Genomic DNA, 27,987 nt, shown 5'->3' with positions numbered 1-27,987 from the left:
GACTTTTGAATGTGGTTGGAGGCTGTGGTGAATGTGGTTGGAGGCTGTGGTGAATGTGGTTGGTGGCTGTGGTGAATGTGGTTGGAGGCTGTAGTGAATGTGGTTGGAGACTGTGGTGAATGTGGTTGGGGGCTGCGGTGAATGTGGTTGGAGGCTGTGGTGAATGTTAATGCAGGCTGTGGTGAATGTGGTTGGAGGCTGTGGTGAATATGGTTGGAGGCTGTGGTGAATGTGGTTGGAGGCTGTGGTGAATGTGGTTGGAGACTGTGGTGAATGTGGTTGGGGGCTGCGGTGAATGTTAATGCAGGCTGTGGTGAATGTGGTTGGAGGCTGTGGTGAATATGGTTGGAGGCTGTGGTGAATGTGGTTGGAGGCTGTGGTGAATGTGGTTGGAGGCTGTGGTGAATGTTAATGCAGGCTGTGGTGAATGTGGTTGGAGGCTGTGGTGAATGTTAATGCAGGCTGTGGTGAATGTGGTTGGAGGCTGTGGTGAATGTTAATGCAGGCTGTGGTGAATGTGGTTGGAGGCTGTGGTGTGGTATGAGATATATGGCCACCGTGTGACGAGAGGAGTGACGGTATGTGAATGAGGACAACCACGGATGGTGTCACCGTTCTGTCACTGTGTCATCGGTCAAACTCAAGGCTGCAGGAGTAGTCGAACTGTCGTCAGATACTGTCTCTGTGGTTTTGAATGTATAGTATGCTGTGGAGACCAGCATTTGACCTTCTGTGACCAGTTCCAAACATGCATTTTCACCTATCTAGTTGCACGTACCATGAACAGTTTGAACCCTTTCTAACTAACTGAATGATTGAATTGACTGAATGATTGACACTAGTCCACCAGTCCCACTGACAACATGAGTACTTCCTGGTTTAGCTAGCTAGCATCAGACCATACCCACTCAGCTCCTTTCTCCACTCAATACCTTCCACCAACCAGTAGAAAACAGGTTTTGGTGACAGATTGTGCACACCAACAGCCCACCTCACACTTTGAGGAGGGTGGCGATGCAGGCTTGGCAATGAAATGTTTATTTTTTAACCTTTATTTGACTAGGCAAGTCAGTTAAGAACAAATTATTGTGTACAATGACGGCCTACCAGGGAACAGTGGGTTAACTGCCTTGTTCAGGGGCAGAACGACAGATTTTTACCTTGTCAGGTCAGGTCACCGCTCTAACCACTAGGCTACCTCCAGCCTCTCACTCATAATGCTGGAGCTGTGGGCTGTGACTGGAGCATGTGCGGGCAAGGGCTGAGTATGAGGCTGCATGGGCTGGGAATGGGGCTGAAGCTGGGTATGGGGCTGGAGCCGAAGCAGGGGGCCCCAAGAGCCAGGCGAGGCCCAACTGACCCACTTTGCTGAGGATCCTGTCATGAGGCTCCTGGGTCTGTTTGGGAATCAGGGAAACCCTCTTCCGTCAATGCTAGCTGCCGTGATCTGGGTTAGCACGTGCCAATCAACCCGGATGGGATGACAAGTTTGTGATGACACGGCTAGAGAGCTCCCTCTCCTCTCACTGCCTGGCTATGTCAAAGACAGGATGATGTCTCGATGGCCATGGCATTTCAATGTCAACTGGCAGACTAGGTTGGATAGTGCATGATTGACTGAGACAACAGCACGTGTTTGTGACAACAATTTTTTTTATGAAGTTTGGGAAGTTTATTGGGTAGGGGTGAAACAGACAAACAAAAGGGTCCGCACTCAAAAAGATGTCGCATAAGCTTACTTCCTTTTTCAGGACAGAGAATAGAGCACACTATTAGCACACAACAACATTTCTTAATAACGAAACACAATACACACATCCAATTTGATGATTCATTGTGATTACCCTTTCTGTTTACATGGTAAATGCTATTTTTTCGTTACCTTGATTACCCTACAGACATATTCAATGTTTCACTCCAAATAGTATTGACATGGGGTTCCTCCATCTAAAGAATGGGAAAATCAAAGTTGTCAGTTGTTTGCAAAAATAAATCTCCGCCATTTTGAAAATGGCCTCTCCCTTTAGCAATGGTTGTCAGGGAACTCTGACTGTCACAGTCAGTCAGACTAGCAGGAGCAAGGAAGAAATACATCTGACAATTCACTGGCATGAAAGCGATCCCCTCAAGCTAACAAATTCAGAGAGAAAATTACAGTTTTGCACGTTTGTGTCAATATGCATGTCAAAAGGTAATTGGGAAATTGTTCTGCAATGTCAAGTCCTGTTGGAAGTGTTTAGCCTGTGGTTAGATCTAACCGTTTCTTCTCACACTCGAGAGGTCGAAGCAATCTCCCCTCCCCTATAGGTTTCCTCTAATAAGTTAATAATGTAGCAATTCATCATCAAAAGTTATTACACATGATCTACCCCTTTCCCGTGTACTGAAAATGACATTTCAGGCAAAATTTATATCAAGTCATAAACAATTGCAATTTGTTATAAGTACATTTCTTATTATCGTAAGGGATTTTTAGGAGTAGGTTATCAAACGTTACTATCCAAGTGACTCACTCTGGCCTCCTTTAAACGTTTAGTCAGACATCAGGTATTCTGTCCTAGAGCTAAACTCACTTCTTCTGTGCATCAAATTTTTTATATTTACATTTTTTGTCATTTAGCAGAAGCTCTTATCCAGAGCATGCATTTTCGTACTGGTCCCACATAGGAATCGAATCCACAACACTGGCGTTGCCATGCTCTACCAACTGAGCCACACAGGACCACATCCTTTGCCTATAGGGAACTAGACGGCCATAGCATCTTTATCTGTACAGACAGGATTAATAATGATGACCATGAGAATGATGATCAGCATGATGATGATGATGAGGATAGTGATGCTGATGATGAATATGGTGTTAATGTGAACAGGTTCTATTTAGACAGCATAGTTCAGTCTTCACAACATACACATGGGAGGGCTAGACACACACACACACACACACACACACACACACACACACACACACACACACACACACACACACACACACACACACACACACACACACACTGCAACACCTGGGGCTTAGAGTCCACCGCTTCAGACAGCCCAGGTAGAGAGACATTTGGAGTGTCAGTGCATTGCAATTCATAGCTTTAGTGTCCATTCAGATTAAAGTGGGAATTCATCTTTGGCTCAATCACAGACACACAAACATTTATAAAAATGTTCCAAACAGCAGGAAATAAAATACATTGGAAAAGTGGAAAAAGACAATTGGGGAAAACATCAGTGCAATGCATCAATATACTCTTCTTATTGGCATTTAGAGTGGAAATTACTTTGTAAAAGTGATATAGGCCTACCTTAGTGGATAAAGTTTAAACCATCAACCTTAAAGGCAGATGCTCAAATGAGCTGTAGACAGAATGGTTCCGTTCCTACCATCAAGTCTTAGTGTGTCTTGTAACTTGCTTAACAACTGCACTATTTCATTATTGTAATTCTAAATAAATGTTTTTTAAAACAATTGTTGTGGATTCTAACGATTTGTGAGCAAATTCACCCTTACAGCATTTCTATGTCCCTCAAATCCACTCCTTTCTTTGGCAGGATAAATAAAGAAATATCCAGGAAATGTGCAATAAGCCAAAAGTTAGCTGTATTATGAAAAAAGGATAGAGGGAGGAAAAACCGAAAAGCAGTATAGGCCAAGCCTGCGAGTTGATTAGTCTCAAGTGAAAGCTGCTCTCTTTCTTTGCGCACAGAGTAAGTCCTTTATCACCGGGCGGCACTGGCGTTGCCTCGAGCTATTGCTTGCCTCGAGCAAGGTACTAGGATAGCAAACGGGATCCTATCATCAAACTTCATAATAACGCTGGGTTCGCCACAGCTGCGCGGTGACCCTTTGTGATGGAACCGATAGCAGCTTAGATGAAATAGTGTTCTTCTTTGGTATGAAATAATCATGTCTATTAATTCAGTCAGACATCAGAGTCTCTCCCCTCTCTTCCACTCTCTCTCTTATTCCATTCCTTATCCGTGAAAATATGCGATTTTCTAGCAAATGGTCCATTTTACTCAAGTAATTTTTCATCGTTGATTCACAGAAAATAAGGCTGGGGGGTGTGAGCTTCAAAAAAGGGCAGCTTCGTTGAAGGCACAGTACAGGGGGCCTTTAAACTGTAACAAAACATACGATGCATTTTGTCATTATCTTTTCGAATTTGCTGGACTCGTTCACATTGAAGGCTATGTCATAAATTCATCACAGAAAAATAGGCAATAGAGAGTGCTTATCGAATAACCTAGTTCTCTTGTGAATTCATGTATCTCAATTAATAGATGTAGGCTGACGTTGCTGCTGTAAATTGTCAATATGATCAACAAACCAGGTGTAATAGTTATACAGCATTAATAGTAATTTTTTTATTTATATACTTTCGTAGTAATGTCACTATGGTAATATTATAGTCTTAAATAAGTTTGCTTCGCAATGAAATTAGATTTTTTTTCACTCCATAAAAAATTACACCAATAGGCTATTACTTTGATTTAGATATAGGCATATTCGTTTTTTGGTATGAAAAAAATCTAACACATGTAAGCATTATTCTATTATTATTAGGTAATTTTGCCTGATATTATTGTTATTAATATTATTACACCAATAACACCAACTTCGATCATAGGGTATAATTTTAGCAAGCAGTTTTGAGCATGAGAAAGATTTCCACTTGTTTTGGACATATAGGACGTGTTACCATGGTATAAGCCAGCATGGCTTGAAGCTTTGGTTCTTTTCAAAAGTTGTATATCTTCAGATTGCACACTCCAAGTCTTGGTGCAACTGTTCGTTTGGGTTAAAACAGTTTCTCAATACAAACCATTCGTAGTTTTTTCTAATGTTATGTTAATATTTACTTATAACCCAATAGCTGATGCTCCTGAAGACAGAACTTTATGAGGCAAATTGATGGAATTTCGTGTGTGTTATCTAATTTCATTGAGTGTGATAAAATTCTAATTTTCCATTGACCACATAAATATACATTGTGGGCTAGGTTTCTATATGTATAATGCATAATTAAGATGCGCAATAAAATAGATAGGCCTACCACTCCCCACTTTTACCAAGTTCACCAACTAGGTGCCCTACACAGACAAGTCGTTCTACGGGTCCCCAAAAATCTGTAACGAACGTCATGTGATCGAATAACCAACATAATGACACAATAACTAAAGGGGAACAGACTGCATGAGACCAATAAATAAATAAATGGATAGATTAATAAATTAATAAAAAAATGAATAGTCTTTTGGGGGTGTTGTTTATGGAGCGTGAAGCCGTTTGGTTAAATGTTCGCATCATTTTCGAGGTCTAATGTTTGATAGAAAAGAGACAGCCCTCAAAAGGCGTTTGATTGAAATGGCGTGTGCCGGGCTGACGGGAGCCAGCGAGGGACAAAGCCCCGCGAAGCCATGGCCACTCGAGCAATTATTCCTCCACGCTGAATTTGGATTAGTGCAATGGAAAGAAGCATATGTTTGGCCCGGGGCGACACTCCCCCCGGCTGCCTTCAGAGAATGCGGGGGGAGAGAGAGACAGAGAGACTGAAACTAGAATATAAACTATATAAACCGACAGGGGAAACATTAACAACATTTTTAATCCCCTCTTTTTGTATATTTGGGAGACACAAACCCATGAAATTAGTCGACCTCCGCTTTTAACAGGTGATGGAAATGATCGGAAAACAACCTTGCAGCCTATGAATTGTGATGAGCACGAGCAGTCATCACACCACTAACATTTTAAGATACAAAGTAAATGCATGCCAAGATGACACCATATAAACATGATATTAAACTTAACAAAACGTAATCAATATCGTGTAGGCCTATTAGGCTATTATTGGTCTGAAAACAACATTCATGTTTATAAGCCAAGATAAGGCCATCTAGTCGAAATATTGTCTTTTGATGTTAAATTGATGTTATCTCTGACAATTTTGTGTACGTAATATTAATTGGATAATCTAATTCTGGTTGAGATTTTTTCCCTTCACATTAAAGAAGAAATCAGTGGTAGCCTGTGAACATACAGCCTAGGCCTATATATCTATATACTTCCGATGTTATGTGGGTGTGTGTGGTTCCAAAGTTGTCACCCCAAGACTCATCCAACACCTATCATTATTTCGGAATGACCCATATTGCGTTGGAATTATCGACTTCTCAGCTTACTTGTGAGTCCTTTTGTTTATTCAGTTAATGTTTTGTAATCGATTACCTGATGTCCCAAGTAATCAAGAACGATTTGGTGGAGTCGTTGACCTTTCGTGGCTTTTGAGCCCCGGCTCGCACAGTGGGGTGAGGTCAGTGGAGGGGTGTCGAGACCGAAATGAGGGTTGATGTCAGTCTTGACGACAATTAGCCATTTTGCGCTTCATTGCAATCTTATAGAGTCACATAATTCGATTGCACCGGTCCGCGTTTCAATTGTCATTTGAGTGAACCCTATATCCATCGAACACATATTTCTCTACTTGTAGAATTTCCTGCAGTTTTCAATTCGTCATTAATAAGATATAAAGAAATTAGCAATTTGGTAAACAGATGTGTCCATGCAGGAACTAAAAGTAGCTTGAATACAATAAAGAAATAGATTTACATGGTATACTCTCCAAATAGCCTATACATCGTTTGCATGTTGCAGATGGAAGGTTACACTGTATGCATGCTTGACACAACCGGTTTTCAGTCCGGAGGTCAATATTATAAGGTTACTTGTGTACACAGCACATGACAAAAACCTATCTAGTATTCCATCTTTATGGAAACTGCACGGTTCAAAGCTATAGTTGCACGTGACTAAAAACATATATTTTTTTGTTAGCTAGCCATTCTGATGCAATGGCATTAAATGCAATTTTTATCATTTTAGGCCTGTGTTAGTCTATTTCATCATTTTTTATTTTTGTTAACCCTTGACTTTGTATTTGGGGCCATTCACACTTGAAGGGTCAATTAATTACATTTCTGTTATTTCATGCATTGACTGGTATCGAAATGGAATTGACCCAGCACTGCACATCAAACCAACGCTATATATAGCCACTAGTAACAGTCTTTAGTCTATTGCCAAATCCGCCAGCTCAAAGTATTGTATTGCCATTAAAAATGTTGGATGTTGTGAGTTTGGTCTTGTCTATTTTGAAGAACGGATCGTGGTGTAGTGAAGTCAGCTCACCAACCAATGGCTCCCAACAACATCTCATCAAAATAGTTTCTGACTACGATCAGATAATGAAGCGTGTGGAGTGTATGCGTGCCTGAGCGCATGCATCTCTGCATATTCGTGTGTATGCAATCAAGGGTATGCTGATGCATGGGAAGATCAGATTTTTTTTTAAAGTAAATTGTAGCCTAACATTTAAGAATAGGCTATTTAATAACAACTCGGGGAACAGTACACAACAGACGCACGTATTAATTATTATAGTGGAATCAAGTGTAATTGATGTAGCTGAAACCAGGGGTTACGGATTGAATTAGCCAAATTCAGTTGGGTATTGCTGACTGGCTCTTCAAATTTCAGGCCTCTTCGTTGTTGCAAATTACTTTAGCTGTAAGGCATTATGTAAAACTAGTTCTACCTGTTTAAGATCAAATTATGGCAAAATTTAAAATTTCGTATTAAAACAGTAGCCTATGTAAATTACAGGTTTGTATCAAAGTAAACAAACCAAAGAAAATGTGTTTTTTTTTCTTCAGAAATGGGGGCAATAGCATTGCATGTTCATTCCTTGATAGGCCTATAGCCTTCACGTGCTTTCGATAGCTGCCATTGTGATAGACATGTATAATGCTTTCGTTTCGCTCTCAAAAAACGCTTTCATTTACCCCCGATACATTTATTAAATAACATTAGCATTAATGACACACGTGAGGGGCTTCCTAATACCAGTGAATGCTATTTAATACGATTGTTTCCTTTAAAGTGACTATTTATGCTTTTTTTTAATGGAAGGAGCAGCCGGGTATTCCTCTTTATGAGTGAGCTATTGTGCCTGGGGTTAGGATCCCACACACAATCTGAGATGCAGCCAACAAAAACAGCCCTGACAGACAATGGCTCGCTTCACCTGCTACAGCACTGCACCGCAATTATGCCAAGGACGTGTACAGTTAGGCTTCATTCACCTTATTTGAAAACAACTGCTTCGGAATAAAACAGACCGTCTGGGCTTAAAATATGCAGATAATAAATAACCGCTATTTTGGAAAATGTAAAAGAAAAGGAGGGGGGGTTGAAGAAAAGTTGCTCAGTAGGCCTAAATCTATCTCGATGTCACAACATCCCCATGCCACAACGCTCTCGACTAGAACCAGAGAGTGGAAAATAGAACAGAGCACAGACACAGGATATGCATATACATCCACCGACTCCACTCCACCATGCTTCAGTAGAGATTGATTTCGAGGTGCATGCCATCAATACACAATCAAAACTCCATTTGAATTCGCTTATGTAATGCATCGTCCCCGTGGCTTTGTGCACGCAAAACAAGGCTACAGCAGGTGTGTTAGAAGCATACATGATCATTTGCATCGATATGACTACAACGAAGCCTATTGGTAGAGATGTGAGCAAATATAAGAGATATCCACAGGCCAACTTATTTGTCATATCATTTAACTGAATGCAGTTGAAATAGGTTTCCCACATTTTATTCCAACTGAATGCTGTCAAACAACACCAATAATTACAGACAGGCTAGTAATAACAAATATTTGATGCATGTCTTAAAAAAGCTTTAACAAAAACGAAATAAAGAAAACAATAGAGTGGTAGGGAAAGGCAAATGTAATAACCTTCAACACAGCCATATACATCTCACTGATTTTAAAGAACGGTTTTGCTTGAGGGCTGGCGCTTCACACACACACTTCAAACACCAATGAATTCATTGTTTTCTGTGTCATTTGGCATGGTAAAAAAGCTCGGCTACGGTTTTGAATGATCCTGTGCTCTGAACTATGAGTTGAAAGTATAAGTTGTTTTATTATACTTGAGGGAAACAATGGGTTCAGCTGCTTATTGCAAGGAACACTCGTCAGGGGAGAGTTAAACTCAATTACTGTAACCGTGCTGAATAGAAAAAAATTGCCAATAACGAAAATACACCCGGGCGTATCAACCACTGAATAAAAAATGAAAATATATGAATAAAAATCAACATGAAGCGTATCAAATGTTTATTTTTTTCTGGGCAACAAAGGACTATAATACATTGACAGGCATGGGAACTATTGCCAGCACAAGTCTATACAATACAGCTAAAACCGCCTCCAATTTGGACATTGGACATACAAGATATCAGATGGTCCCAAATGCTTAGAATTACTTCGAACATAAAAAAAATAATCAAAAGACAATATCCATTTATTGCTTTTATGGTGCTTCAAGGGAAGAACAAGTGAAACGTATTCTGATTGGCACAACACATAAAAGCTTGTATAAAAACAAGAAAGTAGAAACACAAAACAGTTCTCTTCGGGGTCTCGATTATGCACGTTTCAATTAAAAAACTGAATGGAATAAGGATGATATAGCTAGAGAGAAATGGATGTTTATTTCTATTAAATTTGTTTACTTGCTTCAATGTCGCCTCAACATGCTACAAGAGGGCTGAATTGAAATATCCCAGAGAAAAAATACCCCAAACTTCTGTTTTCTAAGAACCATAAAACCACATGAAGAACTAACCGAATATTTAAACCCACTAAAACAGGAGGCACCAGATAAATAAAAAAGAAGTTTCAACAGACGCACCATATTTACAATTCCCATTAAATTACACATAAATAAATATATACATACATGAACACAGATTCCCTTATATAACCGTGAATCGTGTTGAAATTCAAAGTTCAAGTTGGTCGCTTGGAGTGAGAGTCTACAACTGAAGTCATGACATGGAACTCTGTGGATTTTTTTTCAAGTTTATTATTCACAATACTGATAATAATTCATCCTCTTTTAGCTTCTTTTTGTCACATGGCTACAATCGTAAATTGAGAGATATAAGGGTCGCTCGATTTCAGTCCGTTGCAGCTCATAAAAAGAGGGAGTACATAAAAAGTCATAGATGTGGCAGAGATCTTTTCCTCTCTGGATCTGTTCCTTTGCGCCTTTCAGCATTTTTTTTCTTTTTAATAATTGTGGGGATCTTGCGCATCACTTCCCGTGAATCCAAAGTTGAATGGAATTAAAAACAAACATGTAAAATCATCGCGAGATCAGGAAGTGGCACGTTTACTTGATCAATAGTATTTATATGTATTTATAATATTTATATTGGGCTTTCAGGTGGGAATCACTTTCTGTGCTTCTCGTCTTTGTCTCCGCCTTTAGTGCCGCTGTCTGAGTGACTGTTGTTGTTCAGGTACATTTTGTCCATGGCTTTAATCGCCTCGGTCAGATAGTTCTGGAGAGCGGTGAGGGCCGCGCACATGGCTGGGGTCCCGAATCCGTGAGAAATGAGACTGAAATGGGTCAAGCAACTCTGAATCCCTGGCTCAAGAATAGGTTGTGGTCGAGAATTCCCCAAGGGCGTACGGTCCTGGGAAAGCAGGTCTGTGAATTCTTTGCAGATTTGCCTAAAATGGGGAGACAATATATATGTTAATTACAATCATAATGCCAGTCTGCCCCTAATATGACGTATAGGCCTATACAAGACATGTTCAAAGATCCTATTAATTTTATATAGTTAGTACTACAACATTAGAATGTGGCCTATCGCATATTTGCTCAAAGGGACGTATAAGTATAGTGTCATAGTATGTCTAAATCTTTTAATGCAGTGGGGAAAGGTTGACGTTGGAGTAAAACCAACTATGTCTCAATGCAATCCCAATCACAGCAAACAAAATGGTTGCATATGGATGAATCTGAGGCCTGTTCAATCGACCAATAACAGTAAACTTAATATTGGATAGTCTCAGATAGGCTATTCGTGCACGTGTTTTATTCAATGCTTACGCAACGCGAAAATGCTTGGCATGAATCGAATACAGAGCATGGATATCAAATTCAGTAGACCTAGTTGAAAGTGTCGAATTCAAGAAGTGTTTGTTCATTGTGGCATTTTGTCATGTGCATAACATCACCTGATGCCCTATCTGGCTTATTAGAAGGACAAATAATTTGACATTAGTCGATTAATTTGTATCCAATTATTTTTTGGTCAGTTTTAATGTCACATCCATTCAATAGCCTACTATAATGTAACACAAATAATGAGTTCATAAATAAACACTTTAGAAATGTATGTGGAATATATAGGCCTAACTAAAAGCCTACAAAAATATATAAAAAACGAATTTATAGAATTGACCACGACCATCCATTTGTGTTTGTAAACACTGTCGATGTAAACACGATAATTCCTTTTTTTTTTTTTTTTTTTACATATGAAATGTGATAATATAGCACTTACTTCGTTGCCAATAACATGTTTTTCCTCTGGACTTGTTCATTTGGGTCGGAATGCTGACGGTTTGTATATTCAGCTACTGCCTTGGCTGGAAACTCAGTCTCGCATACGTAACCAAAATCTCTGGCAAGATGCACGGCTTCGCCTGAGAAGGAAAGAATGGATTGAGTGTATACTATATTGCTCTAAATTGGACATCAAATATAGACCAATTAACACTTCCATTTAACACATGATTCATCTAATGAACGTCTTCCGCCAAAGAGAAGGCCTTGTCTTTGCATCAACTTCTAAATCAGTAGGCTATAGGCTAGCCTTGTACCTTATTTTATTTTTGTATTTTTTGTTGTTGTCATTTAGCAGACGCTGTTATCCAGAGAGACATTTCGGTTAAGTGTCTTGCTCAACAGAACATCTACATATTTTTCACCTTGTCGGCCCGGGAATTCGAACCAGCATCCTTTCGATTACTGGCCCAACGCCCATAACCGCTAGGCTACCTGTTATCAATAAGAGTCAGGCCCCCATTCCGTGAGAATAGTTAAATATCAGGGAAGCAATATAAAATGCCATAAGTAGCGTCATGCATATCACCATGTCATTGCTTAGCCATCCCTAAACATTATTGAAAGTCCAGCAGATCATACAACGAAAGCAATTTTAAAAGGCTATATGCAAATCTCGCTCCTACAAACTTTAGCCATGAGAATTATAGGTTCATTCCATTGAGGTCTGCCTTTTTTTGTAGATTTTTTCAAATATTTGGTTTTAATTTCCTGAAACAGTTGGGTTTTTACTGCGGGGCTTCCTACCATAAGCCTCAACTCCGGAAGAACGCATGCGCCAATTAGCATCAAAGCTCAAGTCCAGTAAACTCGTTTCCATAAAATGGAGCGGATCATAAACAATAACAGCACTTCAGAAAAACGCAGTGTCTCTTCGCTAAATAACCGAGTGTCTTCATACCCCCCCCCACACACACACTTTATCGCAAAGAATCATATATTTCTTCAACCTCATTACCATACAGCACCCAATTTCAATGAAGTACAATGAATATTGCATTCGCTCTACGGCTGTAATGATTAACAGGAACCAATGAACCGTCCCAGGCTTTCACCTTTAAAATCCACAGCTCACCAAATACCACAGCACTGAATAATAAGGTTCAACTTTGCAAGCAAAATGGATTTATTCAATAGCAATGGCATCCTCATAGTGTGCCACAATTACCTGATTTATTATTTAATAGTCTCACAACATATAGATCTTCCATAGGTCACTTCCACTTGAATCACAGAGAAACAGAAAGTGTCCCTGCATGTGTAAATAATAGAAGCCTAATAGCAGTTGCAGTAGCTGTTGGCTAGTAGGCCTACTACTAGTAGTATTATTATAACTATGATTATTACTACTACTACTACTACTATAACTATGATTATTACTACAACTACTACTACTATTACTATAACAATGATTATTACTACTACTACTACTACTATAACTATGATTATTACTACAACTACTACTACTATTACTATAACAATGATTATTACTACTACTACTACTACTATTATAACTATGATTATTACTACAACTACTACTACTATAACAATGATTATTACTACTACTACTGATTATTACTATGACTACTACTATTATTACTATTACTACTATTACTACTACTACTACTACTATTACTATAACTATGATTATTACTACGACTACTACTACTACTAGCCTAATATAGGCTTTATAATAATGATCATGATAACAAGCCACTATAGGGTTAATAAATCAATCGATCCACCTCTGCCAGAGGTGAAACAGCTCCACACTCACGCTAGACAATAAATAAGCAAATGCCCATAACCCTGCTTCAACAAGGAGCCTAGTTCATCTGGCACAAACTAGGCCAGCCAGGCTAACCGACCCCCACCTCACACTGTAGTAGCCTATTCTAGGACCACTTTCACGAGAGGATTGCACACATGAAGGCTAAATACACAGGCCAATGTTGCGAAAAGCCTTTTAAAAGTATTACCATCATCCTCTCTCTCAAAAACACACATATATCCTTCATGCATGACTGGTTTGCAAGGTAAAGTCAGTCCAAATTACATGGATGAGCGCATATACTGATTTCGAATGTCGCCCCTGAAACCGTTCAAAGCACCTGCTATCCCGGGAACCGGAACTCAGATCATTTACAACGCAACTTACCTTCGACTAGTGACGTCAGCAGGGTAACGTTTGCGGCTTTGCGTCTACCTGCAGGTAGATTTAATCCGATTTTATCCAATTTCTCTCTGAGGGACCTTCCGCCATTCTTAGACTTGGCCCTGTGACAAGAACAGAAAAATAGGTTGTATGAATAGGCTAATTTGTAAAATGGCATGTATTTTTTAAAATTACTATCATTGTTACACACTATCTGATCCAAAAAGGGCTGAATGAATAAGTATGTTATTAATCATATTATTGAATCAAATTTTAAAAATAACAATGCCATAATAGCATCGTCTTCCTTCCATACACTTATATAACACTATCGGTGTCTACAGGCCTGTGTGTGTCAATATAGGCAATGTATTTTCAAATCACTGAAACTACTTTATTTGAATGCACAGTGTATACCCAAAATACTGGATTTGTGTCTAGGTTGGAATCTATAGACTAAACACTGACGTAGTTTACTGTTGTTGGTGTAGGCCTATATATGATGTGCGTAAACTAGTCTTACAGGGTTGAGGGTAAGGCCAAAAGGCCTACATTCATTTGTGGGCTACATTGTGAGTGTAAAGTTAATATGGAATTTAACAGTCTGCCTTTTGGGCTGTTTTAAATGCAGGAGGTGTCACGCTTGGTCGATTTTAATTATACCTGGGATAAAGAATGAGGAGCGACATTAAAGTCCGGCTCACCTTCTCAGCACCCCGCCCAGCAGTGACGCGTTGAGGCACTCAGGCGGCGAAAGGCGTCTCTGCACTTCCGCCACCGTGACCTTGTATTTTGATGTGGAGCTGAGCAGAGACAGACGACCCGGAACAGAGCAGAACACCTCGTTGGGGTTTACCACACCGCCAAAAAGACCATCCTTATTTATCGGAATGGCGGAGACGTTGTTGTTCTTGGATAAAGAAACTGGACCTAGGGAAGAAAGAGAACAAGTTCTGTGAATATTATTCAATGTAGACCGTTAATCAGATGAGATTCATATTAAACGCGGTGTGGGTGTAGAGGCCTACACACAATTAAAACAATTGGCATAGGGTATGACAGGCCAAATAATAATACTATTAACACGAATAATAAACATTAATAATGATAATATAGGCCTATTTATTGTTTTCTTATTTTTGTTATTAGGCCAACGCACAAAGGCCTAACCATTGCTAAATGTTGTACAATATTGTAGGCCTCGCATAGGCCCAATATTTGTTTAGGGTAGGCTATCTATGCAATTTGAGCTCTGAAACATCTCACGCTTTTGCAGACGCGCGCGCACACATGTTGCAATACATAAAACACACACACACAGCAAGCGAAGAGAAGCCTTTTTTCAAATATCCATGGTCTCCCCAAAAATACAGTCGCGCGTGTGATTTCACTTTGCAGGGGTTACCGTTTTGTGTGCAGTAACCGGAGACAAAGGGACTAGCGCTTTTGGATAGATCACTTGTGACATTAATAGCCCAGGGGAGGCTAATAGAGACGATAGGAGTTAAACGAACTCTTGAGATTACTAATATAAGAGCCAATTATCATGTTGATGCGGAAAGAGCATCTCTCAAGATTTATCCCCTGCGCATCTAATTTGAACTGACAAAAGACTCCACATGGCGAGAGGAGTAACGTTCAACCTGACCATGAAGTAGGCCTAGCACGCCAGAAATGCTCTTATAGAGGTAAACAATCGAATTCACACGCAATTATGCTAGGCCCGTATATGATAATGCAACACTGAACGCATTATTCCATAATCAACCGAAGCCAAACACTGATGGAATGAGACTCTATAAATGGTTTAAAGACCTAGCCTATTTTTGCAGCCTATATTTTTTCCACCTTTGATGCAGGATCTGGTATCATCCTGATACTTAATACATAGAGCATTACCAACTGCCATGTTAGATCTGCTCGCGAACGGGCCTATATTTACGATATATAGCGAAAAGATGCGTCAACACATTAAAACCACTAGCCTAAACAGCATAGCCTATATAGGGCATATTCGCATCTGACTAGGCCTACTCTGAAATGCTGACATTGGCATTAATTGATGAAAAGGTGCATGCAGTTAGTTTGATGCACTCGAGCTCACGTAATAAAAAACACTGCGCATTAACCCACTTGGTTCAGTGAGGCGCTGACTACCGCACAAGCTCCGGAGCAGAGTGGTGGTGTGGTGTGCAGCTTGTGGAAACATACATGGCATCTCGAAGGAAATTGCTTACCTTTTTTAATTACAGTCTGATCTGGGATGTGAATTCCTTGATCCTCAACATGCTGCAACACACAGACGCAAAATACACTATTTAATATAGAATACAATTGAATTAATTTTACATGTCATGCTGTTTGCAAAAGATTGGCATGTAAGCCCACAATCCAAATATATATGATGGGCCTGTTATTATTTTCAATGAGGGTGATATTGGCTATAGCTGTTGGGCAGTGCGCGTCATGCATATCAGACTTAAATAATGAAGCTCTGTCGCCCAATAATCGTGACCTCATTCCATCCGCAGAGTGGATACTTACGAATAACTATGAAACCAAATTGTATTCGGAATAAAGGTGGTATTACACGTCGTGCACGCTAATTGGGGATTAGGTATTTGTTTTAGAAAAAAAACAAACGCGTCATTGTACAGGCCTTTACTTATTCGATGTATTCGTATTACCTGCGGAGCGATGGAACTTAATCTAAAACATGGTGCTCATAGTGTGCCTGCATGTGCAAAACTCCCGAGTGGACATTTTATTATTGCTCTCAGCCTCCCGCTCATATCGGGACTTGAGTATTTTCAATGAGCACAATTAAATTAAAGATGAAGGGAGGATATCCAGAATCATGTCCAAAAATGACAGGCAATATTAATCAACAAGCGCGGTTACCATCCATTTTGTGAGAGGTGTTGCAGATCATATTATAGTTCTCAGAGCTTCAGCTTTGATCTGTTTGCTTAGGGCAAGTGTTTATAACACTATGCATCTTTTCAGTGGAGGGAGGGGGTCAACAAAATAATACGGCGAATAAAGTGCAAACACAGCTCGAGAATATAGACTGAATAATCCATGCAAATAGGCTTTTATACAGTGTTTCACTCCAGAGCCTTTTGTAAAATTGTATTTCTGTTAGAACATTTACATAAAAAGGGCTCTGTCAATTAAATGCAATGGTTATGGCCATAATCTTTGACCATTTCTGCATTTATAAAATTGCATGCCATGCACTGAGTGAAATGTAGGCCGTGACATTTCATACAGAGCTGCCAATTTACAGCAGCAAACACTTAGGCTATAGAAGGCTACGTGTGTAGGCCTAATAATAATTTGAAAATAATAATAAGAAAATAATAACAACAATTATTATAATAATAATAACAACAATAGTGTAAAAATGTAATAGTAATAATAATATAATTACCAAATAATGCTGAATTACCTGAACATCTTCTAAAGAGTGAGGTATTCCATGGATTGGGATAGAATCTGAGAGTCCGGTATCGATTCCGTGGCCCGACGGCAGGAGCACTTCTCTACGGTACTCCCTACAGAGCTGATGGGGCAAGCCACGGTGCTGGTGCAGCAAACTGCTCTCCTGACTTTGCCTCTGGCCCGGCCAGCCAGGGTGTTGTGGCTGCGGCTGAGCGTGCAGGGAGTTGAGGGAGTAGGGGTCGTTGACGTGCGAGTATGGGTCCTGAGACTGGGGGTAGATTGGCTGGTAGGGCGGAGGAAAGTACGGTGGCTGGAAGTCGGAGTTTGGGGTATGGGAGAGTGGAGGGGCGCTATATGGAGACTGGCCCACGCCTCCCAGCTGAGGTAGCCTGGCTGTCCCATTGCTGGTACCGTCGTGACGATCCTGCAGGAAAAAAGAATCGGAGAAATTAAACCTATACACCAACCCTCCATTTTACCCGTTTTCACCGGGGCTTTTATGGACTGTCACCTACCATAATTGAATGTCTATTCAAAGTCGTTGGTTGAAATAAAATCAACAGCATTTATCTGTTGAACGCTAGCAATAATAGCCTAATAATTATAATAATAATAATAATGCTAACAATAATAATAGTGATAATTACTGTAGGCTAATAACACACCCGTAGGCCTATTTCATAATTTTCTGGGGAAAAATGATTACAGTTGAAATATTTAGATAGGCCTACTGAAATGAAATGTGAGAGCAATCTTGCATTCTTTTTTGTATGATAGTTTAGCAAAACTATTTGACTAAAAAAGGCAATAATCGGAGTCTGATTGCTGCACGAAGTAGGCTATAACTCAGTCTTTGCCACCGAGTCCAACTTACCATCGCGGAAAAGCTGTGCACTAACATCTGCGAAGATTTTCGAGCGATTCAAAAGAGAATTTTCAGAAGAAAAACGTTGATAAAACAACGAAAATTTACGAGCAAACAAAATAATGCCAGCAACAACACTATTGAAAGATCACGGAGCCCAATGTTCAGATAAGCACCACCGAAGAACGATAATCCATCAGAATTTGGTTAAATTCCCACTGCCCTTCATTCGATTCTAAAATGCAATGTTTGGTCTTGCGGATTTATGTTTAAAGTTTCTTGTATCCCTGTTCCGTCTTCTGTCTCTATCACTGTGCTGTTCCCTCGACTGAGCTCATATTAGCAAAGAGCTGCTTCTTTCCTTGGACTCCTAATAGCAGATATTCATGACTATTAATATTACACGAATTCTTAATAAGGGAAGAATGGTCGGAAATCGAGCGTGAAGCGAGGAAGCAACTCAAGGCAGAGTCTGCACTAAATGACGTCCATTGAATGAGGAATCAGTATATCTATCTAATCAGAGATGGGGAGAGAAAGAGGGAGTGAGTGAGGAGGGGAGAGAGAGAGGGAGACAAAAAGAGGGACATTCTCTTGCGTCTGACGAATCAGAGAGAGGGGGGAACATTTTAAAAGGTTCGAAGGCAAGCACAACTGAAAGAAAGACAGAATGAAGGGGGGACCAGAGATAGAGGAAGAGCCATGGAAGGAAACAATGTGCACCTCTGATTCGTGTGAAAATCCAGCAAACGCTGAGGGCATCTCGGCTGGCACATTTTTACTGTTCAGAGGGCGGTTGTCTGCTCGCCATGTCCCTTTGTTTTTCACTTCAGTTTCCGACGCCTCGCTTTCCATGGCCCTTCCCGAGTCTCTCGAATGAATTAATCCACGGTTATTTGAATTCAAACTACGCCAGCCGAGCTAACTTTCACTCCGAGCAAATATATTCAAAAGTTATTATAGGGATACGCAAGCTTAAGACATCCACTTTCCACTTCTAACCTATTTGCACGCGACCATTTTGACAAAACAGCAAAAGAGTAACCATTATGAAAACACGGTTAACGCTGATTTCGATAAAAACAGAAACATGTCTATTAGCCTAACCGTAAACTTGACTTGAATGAGAGAATCACAAATTCAAACACGGGCAGCGAAATCCAGCCCAGCCTTTCTCCCCTGCTCTTTGCATGCGTATTCTCCAGACGCGGTTAAAACACGTTCAACTGGCTGCGCCACTCCTAAACAACTCCCTGATATGACTGCCAAACTTTCTATTTTATAATAACAATCACACAGCGTGTGCAGTGCACACACACCACTAAGGGCTCGAAATGCACCGATTTATTTGATAAGTAAGGGATAGGCATCCTATTATTTAAACACATTATTTTAAACATACTTCTTTTTCGATGATACAGTCAACACATGCATTTTGGGTATGTCTCCCTAAGTACATTCTCGTACATTCTATGTACATTTAGCATGTTTCAGCAGTGAGTTTTGATAAATTCTATTTTATACAATTACGTTTTAAATTATATAAATATATATATATTTTCCTATGGGTTTGCCATGTATTACTTTAATTTATTGATGTGAAAATGTATTATTATTATTACTATTACTTTATTTGCACTGTTAATATTGAAACTGTGTAAAATGTATTTTTCTACACAATTAAAACTTGCATTACTCCATAGCAAAATATCTAACATATGAAATAAACCAGTATGCATCTGTATATCCTTCAATGAATTAAATATGTTCCCAGACAACTGTCAAAACAATTAGAGATTTGACAAAATGAAAATAAAGCAGTAAACTCCATTAATTACATGAAAACAGCAATAAATCAAATATGAGCCTCTTACCTCGCAATCTTCATATTTTATATTATCAGTTAATTTCCAAAGCATTTTCATGGGTTGTGGTGGGTATTGAGAGCGCCTTTCCTTGTTTTACACAGTGAATTGTGCTCTAGCTGAAACTATTTTAGTTGAGCTTGGCTGTCTGCGCTCTGAGATCTCCCTCTAATGGTGAAAGTAAAAGGCTCGCGCACCACTGTAATAACATTCGCATTCCCTCATTAGCATATCAACAGCCGCTTGATTCCCATCTGCCCAACACCAATGGACAACACAGGTAACAACACTGGAGCGAGATTTCACATGTATTTACTTCTCCCACATTCAATGAGAATATACAGAAGGAATTGAGCGTACATTTTATAAGCATTCTCTATGACAAAAAGGCAACAACACACCCTGCACCTGGGGGTGTGAACGTTCATTTGATGGCTATGATAAAACCAATAATTGGATAATACATGTTATGTATTCATTTGCTTCCTTTGTCGTGCATATTCGTTTTAGGAAACGTGGTTTCATAAAAACAACTGTTTATGTAACAGCTTCATAAAAACAAGTTCCATCATCTCACACCCTATATGGGCCTATGGTATAATCTGTCTGTGCTTACATTTTAGGATGGTTAACTTGCTCTGAAGAGCGTGCCACACGCAAATACTCTATCTAGTGCTCTCTTCATACTTTGTTGCCAAACTGATGTCCGTAAAACTGTTGTTTTAGACATATTGAGAGTTGAGACCATGAAAGGCTATTCTGTCACTGTCATGCAAAATAAGAAACACTCTAAAGTAGGTATACAGTTCCATTGACGACATGTAAGAGCGACGTTTTTGGAATGTAAATAATTAACACAACAACATAGCTTGTTTAATGTGAATGAGGGTCTGAAGTATTTGGGCGGGTCAAGAACCAGGTCGCCAACTCCTAGGCGTTGGCCTCTCCTAGTTCAGATTTACATTTTTGGTGGGGTACCTTTACAACCGGTTGTTATTAATGAGAGGGCCCATGAATCTAGATCACAATGACAACTATCAGCGGGGTAAAGGTGCCTTAAAAAATAAATCGTGGGGTGTGTGGGTCTGTATGTGCTTCTATATGCTGCTGTGTGGATTTTAGAGGTTGTGTGCTTTTGGAGAGTGAAACCAAAGGCTCAATCTTACCATGGCTTGGATTGTTTCACCGACTCCAGTTTCACCGCGTTAGAAAGTTCTGTTTTACAATCGACATGAAATAATTCTTTAAAAATCAATTGCATTAGGCCAACATGCCCCTCCAAAGTAATAGGCCTACATCGGAGAGATTTGTTTTGACATTTTAGATGACAAGAACCACAACTTCCGGGCGAGCTATAACTTTAGTATGAGATGCCATTTATCATATCATAGACGAATTAACATCTATAATGATAAGTTGGAGCATCCTATGTATGATTTATTATATTTTTATTGATTTTATTCACATTTCAATAAACACTAGCCTATAGCAAAACAATACGTGTTATATCCTAAAGGATACTCTATAGGCTATTATTTGCTTCTATATAAGGAACGGTTTTCTATAGTCTTAAATTGCATGATATATAAAGTGATGTAGCCTTCTATGCAAGTTAAACCTGCTTTCCCCAAGTTATTACGAGAGCCAATGCGCTATTGTTAATCAGGCGTAAATAGGAACATTATCGACTTTTGCGAGAAAAAAGAACACTGTCAAAGTAAAAATAATTAAAACTATTGAATAACTGTATAATATTTAGGCTAAATATAGTGCTTGCCTACTAATTCTACAATGAAAAGTTGATGGCAATGCATTTACCAATTGTGGCCATATATTCGACATATATTACACTCCTGTAGGCTAGTTAGTAGCCTACACGTTCTTTGTCTTGAAATAAACAGCACATACCTGCCAATCCCCCATTTTGCCCATTATTGACATCATTGTTTCTTCAATTTGCCTGGATATGGTAGATCACACGTCGTGTTATCTCATTGAGGCTTCCGTCCATAAGCCAATTTTTGCTTTTACTTGTGGTGAACGAGATCAGCTCACCTGGCCATAAAAACCCTCTGGGCCACCTGGTTGCACATGCGCAATAGACCGGATGTGTTAACCTACCTGAAGTAGAGGTAATGCTCTTTTGTGAATATGCTTTTGGGGCTTACTGCGTTCAATTGTGAATTAACATATGGCTGGAAAGTGTGTGGACGAAAGTTTGTTGTGAATACAACAATATAACAATATAATTTGCATGCCATTTATATATGTAAAATACAAAAGTAAATGAAAAATCTATATATTATTGAATATCAATATCATGTCAATTAGTCGGCTATATCAGTTGATTATAAAATATTTATTCACATTAAAAATGAAACTGTGTCAAGATAAAATCTGAAGGTTAACTGTAACATCATTACTTAAACACAATCTACCAGGTTCCCTTACGTGTATTGGGGTCATGGTTTATTTATCATCTGTTTATTTCTAATACATACTTATAAAGACGCCTCAGGCCAGAAATGAATGAGCTCAGCTCTTCACCAGGCACACCAAAAAATAAAAAGAGCAACACGTGAGCTCACGGAGGTGTTAATGGTAATGATGGTCGAAAAGGTATTTTCTTTCTAATTCTAACGGCACGTATGTCTACTCTACCTATGGGGCGCTCAACAACATGGTTGCACTGCACTGTCAATTGCAGAATGGAAAGATATAGCTGGCTTGAATTATGATGTATTATTTAGTTGATATAAATATGACAAATAAACCATAACGATAAGTATTCCCTTTCAAATTCAACAGTGAATTATAAGCTATATAGTCTAGATATATAGCCTATTTTAAACAACAGGCCTTTTCCTGCGAAAACACAGCTCAGTTGAATTACAGTCACAAAATTGGGCAAATATTGAAATATTTTAGATTACATATTTGTTTTTGTCTTGCATTTGACTGTGGTGTTTGACAACTGTGCGGTCTATAAACTTGTATTCTATACATATTTGTACTATATTTGGGAAACTTTAATATTCCCTCAATGTTGGTCTTCAAAGACAATCGATTTGAAAATAATAAAAGTGCAGGCAGGAATAGAGATAAAATAGAACAATCTAAAACATATATTCAGAGCAACAAGGTGTAGCTTACTGCAGTACTGTGCACAGGGAACGCGAGCAAGTGTGTTAAAGAGTTCTGGACAGGATCCGTTTCCATGTGAATATCCAACCTGTTTGTCTAAGGCTTGGTTTCAACCACTTCCACCCCTGCCAGGAGCCCCCGGCACAATTTCAGTTAAGCATCATAAAACCGTACAAGATGTTTAATAGGCAACGATACTGAAACGACTGGTTGCACCTTTTGGGCATTGATATATCTCACAATTTAGCAAGGATAATGCGCAATGCATTTTTCCAATAACATCTAAAATGTATTATTATTATTATTAGTAGTAGTAGTAGTATTTCAGATGTTTACTGAAATATTAGTCCTATGCTAAATAAATGGTCTACTTCAAAACATGACATGTCATAGAATATTACAATGGCTAGAGAAACGCATCCTCGTGCGTAATTCTTATTTGTCCAAACTTTGGCGCATTACTTTATTCATTATTTAAAGTTAGGAGTGATGAAACGCTAAGCCGTATAGCTAAGTAAAGAAATATCTAATGGTTTGAAGCACTATAAAATCACTCCGCTGCAAGGTATTTACCATTATCCAGGAGTAAAACATAATTTACACAGAATGTGCCTATATTATATTCCTCCGCAAATCTATAGAGAGGCCTCTCACATAATGTTATGAATTCTGGATTTCTGGTCGTGTAGGCCTACCCTATGCGTTTCAAGTGATGAAACAATCGTTGGTTTTCAAATTATGATCCCCAGAAGAATAAACTGTGGTCTGGCGCCATCAAGTTCTAAAAGAAAGAAAAGCGCTGCAGAAAGGCAAAAAAGTTTCAAATTCAACTGTAATTGAAACCAAATGTATTGAAATGGAAATACAGGAAGAAATAGTAAGCCAAAAGTCTACCATGTCTGTGCAGTGCAGTTCGCAACATGAGTTTTCATATGCAACGAAAATTAAAAAATAAATAATAATCTATATGCCAAAAATTACTTTATGTTATATCAATAACCTATAAGAGTGATTTATGCGTTATACTGGAATCGAACACATATTCTTCTTTCAAATTAACCCTTTGATCTCAACCTAAAATCCTTCATAATGATAATCATCTCAGATTTGGCCCAATCTGGACACAGACGTCAACAGGCATAAATCTTAATTGATCCTCTGGCGCCATCTTGTGGCTGAAATTATACAATTTAAAGGGACCATATCGCTCCCAAACTAAAATGTAGTCAATTCACCTGGACAGTTATTACATATTTCACTTAGGTACTTGATAGACCTATTCTGTTTTGGCAGAAGACCTAGTTGGCTATAGTGCTCCATTCTGAAAATATGTCAATCTAAAACACCTTACAAACACTCAAATTCAACTCATATTAGGCGTATCTCTGACTGAGGATACTCTTGTCAGTATTAGGCCTATATTTATGAAAAGTAATACATTCATTACATAGCATTGTTAAATACAAGTGGTAGGCCTAATGTGTCACAATACATTCACTGAAAATAAGGTCCCACATATATATCTACTATCAGTTGTTTTTCATCAATTAATTACAGTCCTTTCATTGTAGGGTTTCACAATTCATTGTAGACTTTTAACAGAGCTCGTGTGACTTTAATGCTATTGGGCGCATTCCGGCAGATCACTTTTGTCAAGTCGGTGACATGGTCGGACTACTGCATTTGGCGCCCACTCATAGTGAAGAGAGAGAAATGTGCAGTTTTAAAATGCTATTCTACACATTTTGTCATAAGGCTAAGAGAAAATGTTGCAGTTTTAAAGAACATTTCTGCAATTCTACACTTTTTGCCATGGGGCAGGTATTTTTTGTTGTTGCGGTTTTATAGTTCATCTCTTGCTTTTGTTCATATTTTGCCAATAGGCTGAAAAAACATTTTGCAATTTCAAAGCAAATTTCCTGCTATTCTACATATTTTCCCATGAGGTTGAGAGACAATTTTGCAGTTTTAAAGCAAATTTCCTGCAATTCTACAAATTTTGCTGTCATATGCTATCTGGGAACACTGCGTGCACCTTCGGTAATCCGGCCCTGGTCAGTCACCACCTTTCAAAGTGTGTTGCTTTATGGGGATAAAATTTGTCCGATTTGCATCTACTGCAAGTTTCTGCAGTTGCTCTTCAATGTCATCCTGCTGCCATTGCCTGCATTGTGGGAGGCTTTATTGTCAACAAATCATTTTTATTGTATTTTTAACTCACACGAACGTGACCAAAGACATGATTGAAACATGAACCAACTTTGCTGTGAATCACGTATACAGTGGATACATACAAATTAATGTGATGTTTGAGGCTCTCTCACTAATTGATTGTACAATGTGCACACATATTGTATGATTTCAGTTTGTGAGTGTGTTATATGGGGGTTGGAGACATGTTTATTTCGACATTATAAAGAAAAACTTTTATCAACAATGGCAACACTGCCATGTTGGATCTGAGCCTTGCTGTTGGAAAACCTCCCCCGACTTCACTCCTCCACATTCATCTACCATCGGTTGCTTTAGCCTTACAACTCAAATGCTCCCATTTGAAAGGGTGTCAGTCTTAGAGATAGAAGAGGACTTATGCTACGTTCACATGCCAGTCGGGACTCAGAAATGTTCGACTTGCTATCTGGTTGAACGTGGCACGTGTATTACTACAACCAGTTTACAAGTCGTAAATTTCAGCGTTTCCTAGTTCCGACTAGCACGTGAACGCAGCATCATCTTTATATCTGTGCCATTATAGCGGCTGTGACAGCATGGGCAGCTCCATTGAGGCTACAACCCACAGGAATCTTCACCCAGTTGACTACTTTGACTACTTTAAAATGGCGGAAGCATGGTGGATGCCCTCAATGGCGCTGCCCATGCTAAATTGGCCTTTTGGCAACCAGAGGCCTCTATCCTTCTCTATGTTGTCAATTTTAAAACGTTTTGGGTTTGGGTAAATGGGATACGAGTTCTAGTTGTGTGCCAGACAGCTGACGGTATACTGGCTACCATGTTGAGAAAAACTTCACTTCCCATCAGTTATTTGACAACGCGTCATTGCTACGATTTACGTTGTGTGTGCGCCATCATTGGTGGCTCGGTTGTCACTACGAAGCAGCGGTAAAGGACGTATCGAAAGAAGCAAGGTTGTACACAAACGAGTGTTTTAGTATCCAAATGTTTCCAAAGTTTGACAATGTATCTGCATATACATTTATATCGGTAGGAAACATACATGCTAGTCGAGATTCTAGTATGCATGTAGGCTACTGTGGTGCACTGCTCTCATAACATTGATGCTAGGCTATGTTGCTCTGACTTACTCTTGTGGGACTGGCTTAGCCTACTAGTTACCCAACCGACACACAAAATGTACCGAAGAAAGTCAAATATGTGATCAATGTTGAAATGGGAAACATTGTAGTAACGTTGGGGAAATTAACCACGGTGTTCCCCTGATGAATTCAGCTAAACTAGGATAGGCTATTGTATGGAAGAACAGTTTAGCTGCAGATACCATTTATTTGCCCATGTTTTGTTTTTTTACAACATTCATACTGTATGTACAGTACTTTTATGTGTTTTGCAACTATGTAAAAATAAATGACATGCACAGCGCAACGGAATGATCGTTTAATCTTCTATTACTAATTTGCTACATTTGTATCGTCGGCACGTGCCCATTGCCAATTGTTCTGCAGTGGGTGTGTGGAGAATGGCGATAGTAACGTTCTCCCTCATTACTTCGTTATGTGTTCTAATCTAGATGACTGATTGGGTTGGATATGGGTATGCAGCCCTCATTGCATCCGGGGGAGCGATGGGCTATGTCAAAGCAGGTAAGTTTATTATTGTGCCGTCCGGGTTTACTCAATTATATAGTTATGCAGCCATTTACAGGTGAGTTTAATGCATTCTATCATATTTCTACTCTTGTGCTTGCCCATACTTGATAATGAACTGGTAACCAAGTTACCACTCACCCTGAACTTCTTTTTGTGTCTCCAGGCAGTGTCCCCTCTTTGGCAGCAGGTCTTCTATTCGGGGGCCTAGCTGGGGTTGGTGCCTACCAGATATCACAAGATCCCAAAAATATTTGGGTGTCACTAGGTTGGTGAACTTAGGTGTTGGCCCCTACTGTTTTATGAATGTGAAAGCATGCTTGCAACAGGCCTCCCATCGCCCAGACCTCTTTTGATCACCGCTAAACAACTTCTAGATACTCATGATGATTAGGTTTACAATAGACAAAAGATGTAATGGGTTACATAAAAAGATGTTACATAAAGCTTACTTCACTTTTCAATTGTAATTTTCACTACGTCGGGGATAGCATACACAGACGTGCAACATCTTTGAGTGTGGACCCATTACACCTTTTGTTTGTCTGCATTTGTGGGTTTTACGCACCAGCCAAGCGTCTGGGAGAGCATGATGGTCCCCTATTGAGTAGGTCTACAATAGGCCTACTATACTGTACTGAGAGTCATTTCCCCCCTGTATCACAGTCACATCAGGAGCCCTGGCAGGTGTGATGGGAAAGAGATTCTACGGCTCCAGGAAGATTATGCCTGCTGGAATGATGGCAGCAGCAAGGTAGCTGAGATGACCAACTCCTTACTTTGTTTCAGGAGTAGGTCATAGGTATGCATGTAGATGATACAGTACATGATCTTACAGTACTTAACGTGTTATTTTCTCTACTTTGTCTAGTATCCTTATGGTGGGAAACCTCGGTGTTGGAATGCTGCTGCAGAAGCCCCAGGAGTCATAATACACTGATTTGAACACTTTGACACTGATGTCAAAATCATTATCCTCGCTTTCTTTTCCAGTGTCTTGTATTATTCAGGAACAACCGGTCATCAGTCATATGTGGATGTTATTTTGTAAAAATGTATAATTGAACACTGATTATAATATCTTGTTTATAAAATTACAAGGATGGCATGCGTTTTTGTTCATATTGTTACACAGATTGTCATTACATGTTACGAGA

General features: G+C 39.3%; 2 protein-coding genes across 9 annotated transcripts; one reads left to right on the top strand and one right to left on the bottom strand.

The window, feature by feature from the left end:
• Positions 1-9,192: 9,192 nt before the first annotated feature.
• Positions 9,193-21,895, bottom strand: tfap2a (transcription factor AP-2 alpha). 8 transcript variants are annotated; one of them, XM_071328584.1, is made up of 7 exons: positions 21,753-21,895; positions 17,104-17,538; positions 15,908-15,959; positions 14,375-14,600; positions 13,674-13,792; positions 11,454-11,595; positions 9,193-10,611 (listed from the first exon to the last, which is right to left on the bottom strand). In XM_071328584.1, exons 1-7 carry the CDS (start codon positions 21,786-21,788, stop codon positions 10,329-10,331), a joined length of 1,293 nt encoding a protein of 430 aa, XP_071184685.1. In that variant the 5' UTR covers positions 21,789-21,895; the 3' UTR covers positions 9,193-10,328. The 8 variants fall into 8 exon arrangements, with proteins under 8 accessions (XP_071184685.1, XP_071184689.1, XP_071184684.1 ...); XM_071328588.1 differs by having other exon boundaries at positions 17,122-17,538; XM_071328583.1 differs by lacking the exon at positions 21,753-21,895 and adding an exon at positions 19,854-20,106.
• Positions 21,896-25,761: 3,866 nt separating this feature from the next.
• On the top strand, positions 25,762-27,938 carry tmem14ca (transmembrane protein 14Ca). The gene is made up of 5 exons (XM_071328580.1): positions 25,762-26,134; positions 26,755-26,827; positions 26,997-27,098; positions 27,497-27,584; positions 27,702-27,938. The coding sequence occupies exons 2-5, from the start codon at positions 26,755-26,757 to the stop codon at positions 27,760-27,762; spliced, it is 324 nt and encodes a 107-aa protein (XP_071184681.1). The 5' UTR covers positions 25,762-26,134; the 3' UTR covers positions 27,763-27,938.
• Positions 27,939-27,987: the final 49 nt, after the last annotated feature.

This window comes from Salvelinus alpinus, chromosome 10, assembly GCF_045679555.1.
Source record: "Salvelinus alpinus chromosome 10, SLU_Salpinus.1, whole genome shotgun sequence".
NCBI lineage: Eukaryota > Metazoa > Chordata > Actinopteri > Salmoniformes > Salmonidae > Salvelinus > Salvelinus alpinus.
This window is presented reverse-complemented; position numbering and strand designations above follow the sequence as displayed.

Coding starts and splice junctions, on each gene's coding strand:
- tmem14ca (XM_071328580.1), top strand. CDS start 26,755: ATGACTGATTGGGTTGGATATGGGTATGCAGCCCTCATTGCATCCGGG. Junction 27,099..27,496: donor AAATATTTGGGTGTCACTAG/GTTGGTGAACTT, acceptor CCTGTATCACAG/TCACATCAGGAGCCCTGGCA. Junction 27,585..27,701: donor GGAATGATGGCAGCAGCAAG/GTAGCTGAGATG, acceptor TACTTTGTCTAG/TATCCTTATGGTGGGAAACC.
- tfap2a (XM_071328581.1), bottom strand. CDS start 18,834: ATGGAAAGCGAGGCGTCGGAAACTGAAGTGAAAAACAAAGGGACATGG. Junction 14,601..15,907: donor TCAGACTGTAATTAAAAAAG/GTAAGCAATTTC, acceptor TTTCTTCCCTAG/GTCCAGTTTCTTTATCCAAG. Junction 11,596..13,673: donor GCTGACGTCACTAGTCGAAG/GTAAGTTGCGTT, acceptor TTTCCTTCTCAG/GCGAAGCCGTGCATCTTGCC.